Source organism: Barbus barbus, assembly GCF_936440315.1.
Source record: "Barbus barbus genome assembly, chromosome: 5".
NCBI classification, from domain to species: Eukaryota; Metazoa; Chordata; class Actinopteri; order Cypriniformes; family Cyprinidae; genus Barbus; species Barbus barbus.
The window spans coordinates 36,109,454-36,121,957 of NC_136733.1; the positions used below are offsets into that span (position 1 = coordinate 36,109,454).

A 12,504-nucleotide genomic window follows, 5' to 3' on the forward strand; every position below is an offset into this window, starting at 1 on the left:
ATATCAAGATGGAAGCTGAAGTCATATTTTTTATTTTTCCTCAATAACTATTGTTTTTCTGAAACAATAGTTCTGAAGTCAATAAATAGTTTTGAAAGCAAGCAGCTTTGTCATAATTACAGCAGACAGATTGTAATTATCTTACAAATATAGCATATCTGGGGGACATGAATAATGTGTTGGACAACGAGGGGGCCTTCGAGTCAAAAATGTTAAGAACCATCGTTATACACAATAACATTGTCATACAAACACTGCCCCAAAATATTAGTTTATTCAAGGCAAAATACAGCATATGGTTCAGGTAAGAATGTTCTGTCACCAGCAGTAAATTCACACATGTAACATTAACTAGTATAGATTCAAATTGCCATACAAGTTACTAAAATGTTTTACACACACCATTTGTGCCAAAGACATGTTGAACTCAGTCTTAAATAGGAAAGTTCACCCCAAAATGACAATTCTGTCATCAAATACTCACCATAATGTCATTCCAAACCTGTATGACTCAGACATTTATCAAAATACCATCTTTTATGTCCACTAGAAGAAAATAAGTCATAAACAGGTTTGGAACAACATGAGGGTGAAAACATGACCGTCTCCATTTTTGGGTCAACTGTCCCTTCAAGTCTTCAGCACACCCATTGCTAAAAACTAAGCAATGTGCGTGGTTTCCATTGTTTCTACCATCCACACTTCAAACTGTGGATCAACTGGAGTGTATAACTGTTTGGATATCTGAAAAGCTACCATTCGCCACTTTTGCATTCAGATTGATAATAGCGATGAACCCTAGCTGTTTATATTACAAACTCTAGAGGTCAAGTAAAACTCCCCTGCTTAAAATCCCTAGGTCCCAATGTCACCTTCAAGTCTTGTGCCTTTAAAAAAAAAAAAAACCATGATAACATTGGCAGTAACACGTGGCTTCTTGTGTAGCTAACATTGATCTTAACTTGTTCTCACATTATTGGCTTCCGAACACACACATAAAAACCCCCCTCGTGCTCACAGCTATCTGAGTGCTAAAGTGTGGACCTGATAGATTTCCTCAGGGAAGTTCTGCTGCTGCTCCTCACAGATGATGCGGAGTCCGGCCTGGGCTACTAGGCGACGTAATACATTCAGGCCCCGACACACACTGCTGTCTACATCATCAGGTATTACACCTTCAAACGCAACATTATCCTTCACCACAATCAGGCCATCTGGACGCAGACCGCTCCGGCAACGCCTCAGGAATTCCACCAGGTGGTCATCGGTCAAGTGACCTACAGATATATGGAGTAATTTGTGTTTGCAACATATAATAGAAGATACATTTGGTCATTTTCACCATTTCTGTTCATAAATAATGTAGTGAAAGAAGTTAATTGTATGCCTTACCAATCACCCACTGGATCCATATGACATCATAGCGTTCTGGCTGGGGCTGAAAGTCTTGTAGGCCACAGCAGAAGTAGTTCTCCACTCGCTTGGCCTCATCACCCAGGTAGTTACGAGCTTTATCCAGAAACTCCTGTGTCACATCCACTAGGTCCACTGTACGGAAGAGGGGCAGCAGCAAGCGTTTGGTGATACGGCCGATTCCTGCGCCACAGTCGAGAGCACAGCCTGTCCCAGTCTTACCCTGGCCTTCCTTAGAGTAAAACAGAAAACCAAGTGATTGTGTGTTTCTCGTGAACTTTCATTTGTGGTTAGGTGAAAGTTGAGCAACTGTGGGAAAGATTACAGTCAGTTTCACAATGTTTCTTTCAAATAATCAGTTTATAAGACTTGACAGTGAACTAGAATTCAGAATAGTAGACTTGCAAAAGATATTTACACTAACGTTCAAATGTTTGGGAAAGAACTTTGAATGAAGTCTCATGTTCATCATTTATACAAAAAATATAAAATAATACAGTAAAAACAAATACTATGTAATGTTATTACACTTTTAAAAAAACAGTTTAATATATTTTGCAGCTGTGCTGTATAACATTTTTGTGGAAACAGTAATACTTTTTTTTTTTTTTTGATGAAAAGCCAGTTCAAAAGAATAGCATTTATTTGAAAAACAAACCTTTTGTAACATCTCTTTATTTTCACTTTTGCTCAGTTTAATGTATGAGATTTCCTCATACATCAAACTACTACTTTTTTAGAACTACTCACCCCAAGGAATTTTTGAAGAAACTTTTTGGAGCCATTAATGTCGATGCTAGAAATGCTGCCATAACCCCCCAGCATTCCATCCACAGTGGGCGGGACTTCCTTCCAATAATGCTCTGCCTTTGAGTAAAAGGTTGTCTGGTCTTCTATCAAACAGTCTTCCATCTTTGTGCAACTCCTGACCACATAAATCAAAATTAGTTAGTTTTAGCACAGATCTGAATGAGAAAGTCTTTTATAATCAAGTTATATCATATTTGCATTTATGTAAGGCTATATATTACAGGTAGACTTTCAATTCTATTGCATGTTTCTATATACATTGCTTCATATTTAAAACAATTTCATAACATTTCTTCTGTGCTGCATTACAAGTTTGCATAAATGTATATTTTCGTGGTATATGTGTTGCTTCAGATTAAGCTTCTGTGCAGTGTAAAATGAATAAAATGAATCAGTTGCATTCTCATGAAAACCTCGACTGATATTAGTCAAGCTTCTATACATTGCTTTTCACAATACAGGCTGTTTTAGATCATATTTTCATAAAATCATTCATTCATGCTCTTAATGAGAAATGTGAATGTGGCCAGGGGGAAAAAACTCTGAAAAAAAATCAACATAAATAAATGATTTAACATGTCAGCAAGACAATGTTTAATACGGATGATGATAATGAAAATATAATTTCAATGAAATGGTCAAAAGCCAAATATTTAGCCTGGAATGAGATCTAAACAGTATGTCATATTCAAACACCTGGATCCAAAAGCAGCTCAGCACTGACAGACAAATGACTGCCAATTTATTATAACATGTAGTCTACTAACAAAATGTAAGCATGAATAAATATAGGACAGTGTCCAGACTCACTGTCTTTGGGATAGATTAAAAAACAGGTATACTTAAATAGTTATTGAAAAAAGTTAATTCTCATTACTTACTGCATTTACTTGGACCAAAAAGTTCTTACACGTGTTCCTGCTACCGTGCTGACGTTAAAGGGGTCTTGTTTCTCGGCTATATTTGGTGGTGACAAAAAAGTTACACGTGTTGACACACGAGCAGATGGAAATCACACGCTTCCACTGCCTCTCTCTAAACTCTTCATGTCCAGACAGTGAAGACTGACGTACCTTTGCTTTCGTGTGACTGTCGTTTCTTTCTATCGGTCATATCACAACTGAACAACTGCAGAACTGCCCCATGAAAGCTTTTTCAGCTCCCCTGGCTTCCCAAAGCAGAAATACCGCACGCCTGCCTCACGTCATTTCCTTATTTGACTACCGTGTTCTGTTTTTTTATTTGTCTCCATCATGCGGCCGCATTTAAACTTGCACGTGGCTAAGAAACCAAATGTGTTTTGTTTTTTCCTCGAAAAGCTCATAAAAATTGTAAAGTAATTTTTACCCAGTGGTGTTTTGCTCAATATTGAAATATAATTTAATTAATGGTAAAATAATGTGTTAATGATAATAATAATAATACATTAATTTGAATCATTTTAAGTCAATGACCCCATTGGAGGTTTGCTGGGGCCCAGAGGAGGCATAAATGCATTGACACAAAAATCACTAGACGTTTTGAAAAATGAAAGGATTAACAAGAATATAAAAATATTGTAATACTCATGCAACCAAAGCAGCATAATTAATTTAAGAAAATATTGTGTAAAAACTACTGATTAATCGCATCCAAAATAAAAGTTTTTGTTTACATAATATATATGTGTGTGCTGTGTATATTTATGATGTATATATAAATATACACACATGCACGTATATATTTAAGAAAAAATTTGTTTATATATTAAATATATTTATATATAATATAAATTGTTAATATAAATATATACATGTAAATGCATGAAAATATTTTCAAAATATATACTGTATGTGTGTGTCTATATGCATCATAAATATACACAGCACATATATTGTGTAAACAAAAACTTTTATTTTGGATGCGATTAATCGCGATTAATCAGTAGTTTTTACTCTAAAAGCATGGCTTACTTATATCTTTAAAGACAGAATAGTTTGTGTCCCTTCTTTGCTCTCAGAGCAATGGTTTACAGAGAAGAATTGATACTATGTTGAGTAACAAGTTAGTTAATGTGTTACTTTTTAGTTTTTTATTTTCAAACCCATTCGTTTCATCTTCATATTGTGTATAAGATCTAAATGTTGGCATAGTTATACTGGTATACTTTTATAAACATCCTTTCTCTTCATTTCCCAGAGATCTCCAGCCTGTTTAATAAATGTTCATCTGAGTGGTTCTAGTTTCGATCCTGTATTTGTTTTGTATTCCGTCCAACATCTTATCCAGCCACTGTTGCTTTTTCTTTCTTCTCATCCCATCTCTTATTTTCACTCCCTTCATTACTTGACAGCATGCTTTCTGTCTCACCTACGTATGCTGGTCTCTCCTCCCCCACAAGCCCTACGTTTCACTGCTCTCCTCTCTCTCCCCTGGGTAAGTCCTCTCTTCCTCGTTCTCCCTCCCGGCTCTGTCTGCTCATCCTCTTTCTGACTCTCCTCCTGGCAGGGTATAGATGATGACTCAGTACACTGCCTGTCTGCATCGGACAGCCTGAAGTCAGTCGATATTTAATCTGATCTGCTCTCTTTCACCCTATCTTCTTCTGTCTACTCCCTCTCTGGCTCCTGACACCTTTTATACTCTCATTAGAATTACAAAGAGGCTGGAGAAATGGAGCGGAAATCAACACTTTTCAAATGTCCTGAGTCAGCAGAGCTCCTCACCTGTCTCTGAGAGTGAATCTGCGACTCATTCAGCTCGTCTTCTGTTTCATTTCATGCAGATATTTTTTATGCATACAGTAGTTTCACAAAACTGAAGTCAGACCATTCTGTTTTTGCTTCAAATTTCGAAATGATACAGTCTTATTTAGATTAAAAACTGCTCGTGTTGCATGCATGCAGCATCTTTGTTTGGATCATGATTGAAATGCAGTGGTTGCCTTAAATGGAAAGAGCACAAACAAAGACTTATTTGGTTTATATGAAGCGATTTCTTTTATTTGTGTTATTTATTTGATTTGGAGCTTGTTTTAAAATTTTTAAAATGTTTAAAAATGTTTTAAAGCTTGTTTTAAAATTTAAAATTTGGAGCTTGTTTTAAAAACTAAATTGAAATTTTAAAACAAGCTCCAAATCAAATAAGTCGTCGTCGTGACAATACGTCACGACGATGACTTATTTGATTTGGAGCTTGTTTTAAAATTTCAATTTAGTTTTGTTATTTAGCCTACATTTACATTATATTTACATTTTGTTATTTAGCAGAGGCTTTTATCCAAAGCAACTTACAAAATAAGGAGAAAAGAATCAATCAAAACCAACAAAAGAGCAATAATATACAAGTGCTATATTAGTATATTATTATAGTGTTCTATTTCAACTTCACAAAGAAATGTGCTGCATTTTGTCCATGCAATAATAAAAGGACACATTTAATTTATAATTTGTCTTAAATCTTTTTGTAAAAAAAAAAAAGAAAAAGAAAATTGTGAATCAAATCAAATCGTGAGTTGAGTGAATCATTACATCCCTAACTATTATAGTGTTTATTCATATTTTAATGAGCTTTTCAGCTTTCAGTTATAATTTTTTTTGTTTGTATTTCTATGAAGTTTTAGTTTTGAAGTATTTACATTTCAGTTTTAATTTGTAAGAACTGTAGTATTCTAATTTTAGTATTTTTTATTTATCAAGTTCTTCATTTGATATTTGTATATTTTTCATTTTATTCTAGCTTTATTTCAATCACACACACACACACACACACACACACACAACAATCCTTCAAAAAAAAAAAAAACCTTTTATGTTCCACTAAAGAAAGAAACTCATACTATTTGAACCATCTCTTTAAGGAAGAGAGTATAACATTTACTGTATTCAATTGTATATTAATATAATATGCAGATTAGTATGCAGATATCATAACTTTCTCTGATATCAGGTCAGTTAGCTTAAATGGCAGCTATTTGATGCCACCTTGTAACTAAATTACACCACTGGCTATAACTCTTATCAGTTACACAATGACAACAGTACTAGAACTCTTGTCAATAACAGCATTAGCAAGAGTAGCTGATTAAAACGCAGTGTAATTGGTATTTAGAAAAGAAACATCTATCTTTTTGTGCTCAAGGATTGGAGTGATTTCCAGCTGGAGTTGAGGAGGTTGGTTTGAGGGAAAGGTGTGAAGATGTGCATAGGGTGGAAGAATCATCTTATCATTCTACACACAGACCTTCAGTCGCCCTGACTCAGACTCAAGGACATATGTATCAATCTATAAATGTTCTGTACTAACACATAGAACATATCTATTAAGGCATTCAGTTCATGGCATGAACTGGCACAACTATAAACACTGTATTGTTAAAAGCCATTTTATTCAGCAGATGACTACTGTTATATAATTATAAATACATATAATTATAATGTTTATACGTGTAAATAATGCATATAATAGCACAAGATTGTTAACATAATGATATAAGCAGCTATGAGTGGATGTGCCTCTTTGTTGAATTTTTGTGTTTGTGTACTTAATAACAGATAAACTATGAGATAATCTGCTGTGTTCCTGTATGCCATTTGTTACACAGTCATATGATTGTGTTTGTGCATATGTGTATGCAAATGTTGGTATTTATACACTCTGAAAGGTCACAAGGAGGTCTTATGCCTTATTCAAACTGAACCATATGGTCAGAATGACTGTCACAGAGCCAAAAGACAAAAACAACCAAGCTAACTAAGAAATGTTACAATATCATTAACAGTGTTTTAAAAATGAATGACATATTTCCTCAAAAAAGAGCAAGTTTTAGCCAAATACACATTGCAAAAGTATTTGAAGAGATAATGTATGTATGTGTGTTTGTGACAAATGACAGCTGTGTGGTTCTTTGATGTTTGGGATTACAGTTGGATTACATCATGGTAGTTTGGATGGGAGCACCTGTATTGTGATAGAAAAAAAAGGGTAAAATACACAGATGAAAAGAGAGGCTGGACTGAGGTCTCTCCTGAAGCAGAAGAAAACAATAACAAAAAAAGAGGGTGTAAAGTCATGTATGTTTGTTTCTTTACATATTTTTGTACTGAATGCCCCAGTACGACTTCAGTATTATGCTTGTTTTAGAAGCAGTAGCCATCAGGTAGCTATAAAGTGCTATTATTTACACAGCTCTCTTGACAGAAGCACATAACAAAATTAGGCTACTAAAACTTAAAATATAAAATTAAAGCTAAATCAAAAAATTAATAATACTATATATATATATATATATATGAAATATAAATGGATATGCACATTTATTGTTATGATGTAATCAGTATACATAACTGTATGCAATATGCAATATCTAACCGTTTTAAAATCTCACCTTTTTATATTAATATATCATTATAGTCCCTGTAGTAACATCCAGCAATATATCAGCAGCAAACTTCAACCAGTCAACACGGCTCTTAATCGAAGCCAGAGCTCTGCAGGGCGTCAAGCTGAATGCTTAATGACTGAATTACAATCAGGTTTGGGGGAGAACAGGATTAGTTCTGTCTTTGAAGGGTCTGAGGTCTGATGTGGTTTCTGGTTTCACAGTGCAGCAGTGCCTCGCATTTTGAGAACAGTGTAAGTCTGTGTGTGTGTGTGTGTTTATGGAACAAAACAGGATTGAATGTTACACAACCCAGCTACACGCTATGCTTACCATGCTAGCTGCCTTTTCCTCTCTTTCTGCGTTTTCTCCTCTGATTTTTCCCCTCTCTTTCTGTTTTCCCCATGTGAGCCTCTGACACCCCCATCACCGCCAACAACTCTCTCTCTCTCTCTGTATCTATATTTTGTGAGATCAGCCCTGGTTGGGTAGATTGAAGTGGACAGAGGTGCAGAGCACACGCTACTGCCTCTGCCTAATCCCTGACCTAGAAACAGAGAGAGAAAGAGAGAATACTAAAAGGTTACTGAGAAGATGGAAGTGTCCTGTGTAGGTGGCTTACTTAGCTGAGATTTCTGGAAAAACCCCTACAAGTGAGCTAAATCTTGTCATAAACTTCCTTTGGAGATATTTTAGATTTATAATCATGATAGTAGAGTTAGCATTTATATATAATGGTCAGAATTTAAGACAAAACATATCAAAGATGAAGGCAGATTTTTTGGTAAGGTTATGAGTTACCAAACTAGTTAGTTGCACAGGAGCTCCACACCTGATCTGGAGGAGAATTTACACTCCTCTGAGACCACGTCTGGCTGGCACATAGTTAAAAATGCATAAGCCATTTTCTTATTAATATTTCACATATGCAAGCTCCCTATCACCAGTGCAGCTGTAACCATGCAAGCAGTACAGAGAGCGGGAGGGAGGGAGAGAGAGAGAGAGAGAGAGAGAGATGAGTGTAAAAAGACAGAAGAAGAAAGAGAGGGGAAAGCAGAAAAAACTATATACGTAGGAAAAAATTGGATTGAATCCTGTTTTCCATTTTTACCAGACTGTTGTTATTAAACCAGTTCTCAGGTGAAACAAGCCAGACTAGGTCACAAATGTTTCTTTCACAATTTCTGAATGGTGCTTCTCATTTGGAACAATATGTGTACTTATCAAGTAAATGACTCAAGTAAACTCTTGAGACAGTACAGCAGAACAGTGTTTTTATTTTATTAATTTTTTTCATAACCATGCATTTTTTCTCTTTACATTATATTGAATTATAGTTTCAATGACAATTGTAAACACACAGTAGAGCAGCACCATGTAACAAACAGTAAAAACAGCAATATTGTGAAATATTGTTGTTTACAATAATTGTTTCTATTTTTAATTCATTATAAAATGAAATTTCTTCCTGTGATGACAAAGCTGAATTTTCAGCAGCCATTACTTTGGTATTCAGTATCGCATGATCCTTCAGAAATCATTTTAATATGCTGATTTGCTGCTCAAAAACATTTCTTATTACTATCAATGTTGAAACGGTTGTGCTGCTTATTATTTTTGTAGAGACCCTTATCATTTTTGTTTCAGGATTCTTGGATGAATACGAAAAAAAAATCTTACTACTCCACTATTTTAAACATAAATGTAGATGTAATTATTAATTACATTTATTTGCATACAGCATTGTGACTGGTCTTCCTTGGATATGTGGACCAGTCTACAAATGTTAACATTACAATGATATCACTAGATACTGTCAATGACTTTTACAAATATATATATATATACAGAAAAAAGTACAAATTTAACATTTACTTGCTGATTAGAAGTATTACTTTAAAAACTGACACAAAATCTTTGAACAGTAGTGTTTCATAATTAATGGAATCATGTAAAATATGGGGGAAGTCGTGGCCTAATGGTTAGAGAGTCGGACTCGTATTCGAGCCCCCGGCCGGCAGGAATTGTAGGTGGGGGGAGGGAATGTCCAGCGCTCTCTCCACCCTCAATACCACGACTGAGGTGCCCTTGAGCAAGGCACCGAACCCCCAACTGCTCCCCGGGCGCTGCAGCATGGCTGCCCACTGCTCCGGGTGTGTGTTCACGGTGTGTGTGTGTGTGTGTGTGCATTTGTTCACTACTCACTGCTGTGTGTGTGCACTTGGATGGGTTAAACGCAGAGCACCAATTTCGAGTATGGGTCACCATACTTGACAATACGTCACGACTTTAAAAATTTAAATTTAAAAATTTTAAATTTAAATATGTGTATATATGAAACAGCATAATCAAAGTACACAAAAGCAGTAATAACAGTTCATTCAACATGACATTTCATCTCTATCATCCTGCATTTCTTCAGAAAAGTGCATTTTGTGTAGAAATTTTAGTGATACAAGTCATGCAGCTGCGTTGTGACCCTGTGTGGACAACCTTTTATTTTTATTTCAGTTAATTATTTAATCCCCCCCCCCCCCCCCCACTTAGCTAGGAAAGACATCTGTGTTTATAGTGCTAATTATTTGATTAAAATCACAATCAATTTCTGTACAACTAAGTAGGCTTGGAGATACCTAGGGAAAAAGCTTTGTCCCCACAATTCTTAAAAAGTTTTAATGCGTCCTGATTTCACCTGCTAGACGCATTCACTTGAAATAATGTCTAATCAGTGTCCTTCTAGCTACCATGGAATAGTGTGTTCTTCTCAACAGCTGTTTCTTTGCCATTGAAAGTTGATTTGCTGATACTTTCAATTCTAGAATGTCTTTTCGCAAATCACTTTGCAATGTATCTGGCTGCCATAACAATAACGTTACACGCTTACTGCTGTTCGCTGCAGTCCTCTCAGCGCAAGCAGCTTCTCAATTTAGCTTGCTAGTTAAGCTGGAGAAATGCCCAAATGAAAATGCGCTTTCAACAATGCAAGTGTCACTGTAAACGTTCATTTTCTGTTGCCAGCAAAGGTGAATTAAACAGATCACAAGAGCCTCTAACACTGTTAAATGTGGAATTACATTTTATTATTTATGCTGTCACATTTTGTTTTAGAAATGATTTAATGAAATGTACATATTAATGTTGAGGAGAAAATATTCGCAAGTTTCCTTGTTCCATTGCCAAAGAAACTGATGATAATGGGACCAAATATAATGTGTTGATTGTGACATAGGGAACTGTTGTGCTCATAAGTACATGCAAGGCTATGCACAGACATATACATGAACAATTATGCAAAGAGGCCACTTTTTGCAGTTCCTCCCAAAACAACAAACAACTTTAACTGATTTGGAGTTGTACATGATGAATAAAACAGCTTTGAGTAAATCAACAACCATTCTGAACGATTCAATGATTCAGTGAGACTAGACTGATTCAAACTGATAACTGAATGAAGGAACTGGAAGCAGCAGCAGCAGTGGTTGTGTACAACCAGTTAAGCAATACAACGATCTGTTGTCTATATAATGTCTTCTTAATTTCATCCCCCATAATGTTATTTTTATTTTTTCACTGTTTCACTGACAGATTCAAATGATAGATGACATTTGCAAGTTTGTTTCCTCAACAATGCATTATAAGTAAATATGCAACATATCATGCTCTTTTCTATATTCTGTCATATAAAGTATCCCATTATGTTGTGAGAAACCGCTACAAACGATTCAGTGGGAGAGTGAACTGCCCAAATGAATCAAACTGCATCACAAACAACCACAAACAACCTTTTTGCAAACCCATTTGAACAAAAGAGTGATTTATTTATGACACTGGCATCGTTTGTTGTGATTCTAAACAGCTGATAGAAAACACACATGGCATGAAATTGATCGTCATGTTGGTTTTTTGGTCATTTTCATTGCCAAACAAGCATTTATCAGTAATCTATTACCAGAAAACTTAAATATTTGACTAGGACTCTTGCCCCAATGTAAAGAGTCTGTTGATGTTCCGGTTCAGACTGCAAGATTACATCTCAGCTACAACATTATTTCTTTTGCAGTGGAGCTGTGGATTCGATAGCATGCCAGCACTGTATTTTCAGACCTGGCAAAACAGTTCATATTTATAATTTTTACTACATATAATCTATACATAAACTATTTCTGATATAGGATAAAACCTTATATATTCCTGAAACATCATGGCCATCCAGCCTCTAAAAGTGTTTTATTTGGAATTACTGTACATTTTACTGTTCATGTTGTCATATTTTGTTTTAAAAATGTTTTAATCCAACAAAAATAGAATTCCATATACTGCTATTGCTTCCAAATCATGTTTTGGTTATGCAACATTCATTAGGTATTGTTTTGTGATTTAATGAAATATTCCTTTAATTGCAAGTTTCAATCATTTTTTCTTCAAATGATTAAAAGAAATATTATCTGCATTTTGACATTTACAGTACGTAAATGTCAAAATGCAGATAATATTACTTTTAATCATTTGAAGAAAAAAAAGTTTGAAGGAACTGATTTTTGATACTTTCATAAATGCACACAATAAAGAGCTGCTTCATCGTTGACGTGGTAAAAAATGCTTGCACATTTTGTTTTTAAGATAAAATCTGAAACTTTTTTTTATTATTATGGTCATCTGGTCCCTCTACTTAGATATGAGATGATTCATAATGATGGAAATAATTATAACGCACAATCACACACACACACACACACACACACACACACACACACACACACACACACACACACACACACACACACACACACACACACACACACTCAACCAGCATGCAAGGCTGCAGCTGTAGCAGTGACATGTCTTGGCATCCTGTTGCAGAACTCAGGCCTGTATTCCTGAGTATGTGCGTGTTTGTGAGCGTGCAGAGGATCGATCCAGCC

The 12,504-nt window shown here is 35.3% G+C and overlaps 2 protein-coding genes across 3 annotated transcripts in view; one reads left to right on the plus strand and one right to left on the minus strand.

Annotated features, from left to right (window-relative positions):
* LOC306869969 (CCN family member 1-like) overlaps positions 1–12,504 on the plus strand; it is a 1,026,947-nt gene that overhangs the window by 830,625 nt on the left and 183,818 nt on the right. The window lies entirely within an intron of this gene.
* On the minus strand, positions 12–3,445 carry LOC306870007 (N-terminal Xaa-Pro-Lys N-methyltransferase 1-like). Of its 2 annotated transcripts, XM_079417016.1 has the most exons (5): positions 3,297–3,433; positions 3,105–3,180; positions 2,164–2,338; positions 1,393–1,645; positions 12–1,277 (listed from the first exon to the last, which is right to left on the minus strand). In XM_079417016.1, the coding sequence occupies exons 2-5, from the start codon at positions 3,107–3,109 to the stop codon at positions 1,021–1,023; spliced, it is 690 nt and encodes a 229-aa protein (XP_079273142.1). In that variant the 5' UTR covers positions 3,110–3,180; positions 3,297–3,433; the 3' UTR covers positions 12–1,020. The 2 variants fall into 2 exon arrangements, with proteins under 2 accessions (XP_079273142.1, XP_079273143.1); XM_079417017.1 differs by lacking the exon at positions 3,105–3,180 and having other exon boundaries at positions 3,297–3,445.

What these genes read in the sequence shown, in the direction of transcription:
- LOC306870007 (XM_079417016.1), bottom strand. An exon ending in TTCTTCAAAAATTCCTTGGG is followed by an intron (nt 1,646 to 2,163) that starts GTGAGTAGTTCT and finishes TTTTACTCTAAG; the next exon opens with GAAGGCCAGGGTAAGACTGG. An exon ending in ATGGATCCAGTGGGTGATTG is followed by an intron (nt 1,278 to 1,392) that starts GTAAGGCATACA and finishes ATATATCTGTAG; the next exon opens with GTCACTTGACCGATGACCAC.